We start from the raw sequence: 2,661 nt of genomic DNA, 5'->3' as shown, positions 1-2,661 counted from the left end.
CCCCCATCCCCCGGGGCAGCGAAGAGTTCCCCCAGTCCCTGGAGCTCCCGTGGCCAGAGCTGGGGCTGAGTGTCCTATCCCTCCTGCCCTCAGGGTGTCCGGTGAGGAGTGCAATGGGATCAACAGCATGGCGGCCGAGAGCGGCCCCGGCACGCGGCTGCGCAACCTGCCGGTGATGGGCGACGGCCTGGAGAGCACCCAGATGTCCACGGCCCAGGCCCAGGCCCAACCCCAGCAGGGCAGCGTGGTGGGCGTCAACCCTCCTCCCCCAGAGACCTCCAACCCCAACAAGCCCAAGCGCCAAACCAACCAGCTGCAGTACCTGCTCAAGGTGGTGCTGAAGACGCTGTGGAAACACCAGTTCGCGTGGCCGTTCCAGCAGCCTGTGGACGCCGTCAAGCTCAACCTCCCTGTGAGTGCGGCTCAGGGACGCGCGCGGCGGAGTCCTGGCTGGGGATTGGGGATGTCTTCCTCCTGCTGGAGCACAGAGTCCGTTGCGTGGTTGGAGTTGATCCAACGGTTGGGCTTGACTTGGGGACCTAATGGTTGGGCCTGGGGACCTAATGGTTGGGCTTGACTTGATGACCTAATGGTTGGGCTTGATCCAGTGCTTGGACTTGATGATCCAAGGGTTGGACTTAATGATCCAGTGCTTGGACTTGATGATCCGAGGGTTGGACTTGATGATCCAAGGGTTGGACTTGATCATCCAGGGGTTGGACTTGATGATCCAAGGGTTGGGCTTGGTCCAATGCTTGGACTTGACGATCCAAGGGTTGGACTTGACGATCCAAGGGTTGGACTTGACGATCCAAGGGTTGGACTTTATGCCCCTGGAGCTGTGTCCTTCCAATCCAAAGGGTTTCTGCTTCTTGTTGAGTACAGTTCCCACCTGATGTGTGATGTGAGCGTCCTCTGGGCATGGTGGGGTTGGGGAGGAGGAGCAATCGCAATCCCAAATCCTGCTCTGCCATTCCCTCTTTTTGCTCCACAGGATTATTACAAGATCATTAAGACTCCGATGGACATGGGAACAATAAAGAAGCGTCTGGAGAACAATTACTACTGGAATGCTCAAGAATGTATCCAGGATTTCAACACCATGTTTACAAACTGCTACATCTACAACAAGGTGTGGAAAACGGGCTCGGATCGAGGCTTCTCCGAGGGGGATTTGGCCTCCACCCCGAGCAGCTTCGGGGGAAAACGGGAGCAATCCAGCAGGGACAGGGACAGGCTTGGCTAGGCCTTCCCTCCTGCAGGAATTGTTAGAGAGGTCTTCAGGCTAGACAGGGAATTTTTCCCAGTTTTTTTCCTGGTCTGAGGAATATTTTGAGGGATTGTTGGGGGTATGTCCAGAGCAGATCCATGAGGAGTAGGTTCTTGGCTTCCTCTCTTCCATAGTTTTGTTAGGAAGGCCCTTGAGGCTGGTTTGAAAGGGTGGGAGGAGCTGATGGGAAAAATCCTCTGGAGCATTAGCTTGACCTTGGCATGGACCTGAACCTCCTGGTAGGAAAATTCTTCTCCAGGCAGTGACTAAACACCTGGAAAATGGTCCTGGAGACAGTTGTGCCACAGCCTCAGGTGGAGGAAAAACACCTGGAGGGATCATGGAATGCTTCAGTTGGGAAGAGACCTTAAAGCTCATCCCATCCCTGGGTGGAGCCAACGGGAAGTTCCTGGTTGGCTTTGATCCGGGACATTCCTTTGCCACTTTTTCGGATTTGATCATCCAATGGGTTGGTCCTGATGATCCAGAGGTTGGACTTGATGGGTACATTTGGAGGGAGGTGACACCTCGTGTGGGTTTGTTCTCCACCTCTGTCCATCCCTGGTGTTCCCTGGGATCAGGGGGAGGATTTCTCCACATGTTCATCCCTTGGGCCTTTCCTGCCCCGCGATGGGAACGCAGAGTCCTCGCCGCAAGTTCTCTCCTCACCTGATCGAGGTCTCCCTTTCTCCTCTTCTCAGCCAGGGGATGACATAGTCTTAATGGCAGAAGCTCTGGAAAAGCTTTTCCTGCAGAAGATCTCGGAAATGACCCAGGAGGAGACTGAGATCGTCATCGCTCAGACCAAGGGAAGAGGACGCGCGCGGAAGGAAGCAGCAGGACAAGGACCAGGTGGGGTTTGTCACCCGCTCGGATATACAGGTAAGAAAGAGCTTCTGCTGCCCTTGGCCTGCAGGAAATCCTCTGGGAGATGCCTTTGGGCTGGGCTTGGGAGGGGTTGGAGTTGGACCCTGGGGACAGACCCATGGAGTGTGTCCAGGAACGGTTCCTCCGGACCAGGCCCAGGAGCTCCCAGCAGTTCCCTTGCCCAACAGGAAGTCTTTGCCCATCAGAACATCTCAACTGGAAGAGCTCAAGGAATCACCAACCTCCTCCTGTCCCTGTTGTCCTGGCAGTGCCATCCCCCCAGGACCTCTTTGCCCATTAGAACATCTCAACTGGAAGAGCTCAAGGAATCACCAACCTCCTCCTGTCCCTGTTGTCCTGGCAGTGCCATCCCCCCAGGACCTCTTTGCCCATTAGAACATCTCAGTTGGAAGAGTTCAATCGACCCCCAGGACCTCATTGCCCCCCAGACCCCCTGGGTGGGATGAGTTGACTAACCCCCACGCTCTGTTCTCCCGGCAGTGCCGTCCAAGCCGGGCTCGTCC

At 56.0% G+C, this 2,661-nt stretch overlaps 1 protein-coding gene across 1 annotated transcript in view; it reads left to right on the top strand.

Moving 5' to 3' along the window:
• Nucleotides 1-2,122, top strand: part of LOC103799463 (bromodomain-containing protein 4-like) — a gene marked incomplete at both ends in the record, with an annotated part of 3,203 nt that extends 1,081 nt beyond the window's left edge. Inside the window, 3 exons of the mRNA XM_009071785.1 lie at nucleotides 94-412; nucleotides 995-1,132; nucleotides 1,972-2,122. Coding sequence (XP_009070033.1) covers nucleotides 94-412; nucleotides 995-1,132; nucleotides 1,972-2,122 — 608 coding nt within the window. The remainder of the gene's footprint in view (nucleotides 1-93; nucleotides 413-994; nucleotides 1,133-1,971) is intronic.
• Between the last annotated feature and the right edge of the window lie 539 nt (nucleotides 2,123-2,661).

Source organism: Acanthisitta chloris, unplaced genomic scaffold (assembly GCF_000695815.1).
Source record: "Acanthisitta chloris isolate BGI_N310 unplaced genomic scaffold, ASM69581v1 scaffold14453, whole genome shotgun sequence".
Lineage (NCBI taxonomy): Eukaryota > Metazoa > Chordata > Aves > Passeriformes > Acanthisittidae > Acanthisitta > Acanthisitta chloris.
The sequence above is the reverse complement of the archived record's forward strand: the minus strand, read 5'-3'. Positions and strand labels throughout refer to the sequence as shown.